This window comes from Dendrobium catenatum, unplaced genomic scaffold (genome assembly GCF_001605985.2).
Source record: "Dendrobium catenatum unplaced genomic scaffold, ASM160598v2 original_scaffold_247694, whole genome shotgun sequence".
Taxonomy (NCBI): Eukaryota; Viridiplantae; Streptophyta; class Magnoliopsida; order Asparagales; family Orchidaceae; genus Dendrobium; species Dendrobium catenatum.
In genome coordinates, this window is record NW_021566097.1 from 1 (window position 1) to 1,087 (window position 1,087).

Sequence of the window (1,087 nt, forward strand, 5' to 3'; positions counted from 1 at the left end):
ACGAATCTTGGAGAATGGGTATTAATAGACGTGCAATCAACAAGATCACCGTCAAATAATCGATTCCCTATCTCGAGGATCGATGACATACTCGATATGATGACGGGTGCCACACCATTCTCCAAAATTGATCTCAAAAGTGGGTACCGCCAGATCCGGATCCGACCCGTTGATGAGTGGAAAACTGCCTTCAAGACCAAGGATGGTCTCTATGAGTGATTAGTCATGCTTTTGGGCTCAGTAATGCCTCGAGCACTTTTATGAGGATCATGACTCAAGTACTGCGTCCTTTTATTGGAAAGTTTGTCGTCGTCTACATTAATAACATCCTTATTTACAATCGATCCACTAGCCAGCACTTAGACCACTTAAGGCAAGTTTGTGAGGTCTTAAGGAAGGAGCAATTATATGCCAATCCGAAGAAATGCACCTTCCTAGTATATCGCGTCATTTTTTTGGGCTTCATCGTTTCAGCCCAAGGGGTTTCCGCAGACCACGAGAAGGTGAGGGCCATTGTAGAATGGCCTATCCCTCAGACTATCCGGGAAGTCCGTAGCTTCCATGGATTAGCCACCTTCTATAGAAGATTCATACGGAACTTCAGTACTATTGTTTCTCCTATCACTGATTGCCTGAAGAAGGGTGATTTTCACTGGACCCTGGCTGCCACCCAAGCTTTTGATGAGATCAAACAAAAGATGGTGGAAGCCCCAGTGATGCGACTTCCTAATTTCTCCAAAGTCTTCGAAATAACTTGCGACGCTTCAGGGGTCGGAATTGTAGGAGTCCCTCCCAGGAAGGTCACACAGTTGCATACTTCAGTGAAAAGTTAAATTATGTCTGGCAGCGCTACTCCACGTATGACAAAGAATTCTACGCCGTGATCAAATCTCTTCGTTATTGGCGACACTACTTGCTCCCGCAAGAGTTCATCATTTTCTCGGATCACGAAGCGCTGCGTTATATCAACTCCCAAAAGAAGTTAAATGCACGCCATGGTCGATGGGTTGAGTTCCTTTAGGAATACACGTACACCCTTAGACATAAGGTGGGAGTTGAAAATAAAACTGTCGATGCTCTCAGTCGT

General features: G+C 45.1%; 1 protein-coding gene across 1 annotated transcript; it reads left to right on the forward strand.

The window, feature by feature from the left end:
* The first annotated feature begins 269 nt into the window (after positions 1-269).
* Positions 270-833, forward strand: LOC110109727 (uncharacterized mitochondrial protein AtMg00860-like). Its single transcript, XM_020840925.1, has one exon. It carries the CDS (start codon positions 270-272, stop codon positions 831-833), a length of 564 nt encoding a protein of 187 aa, XP_020696584.1.
* The last annotated feature ends 254 nt before the right edge of the window (positions 834-1,087 follow it).

Coding starts and splice junctions, on each gene's coding strand:
- LOC110109727 (XM_020840925.1), top strand. CDS start 270: ATGACTCAAGTACTGCGTCCTTTTATTGGAAAGTTTGTCGTCGTCTAC.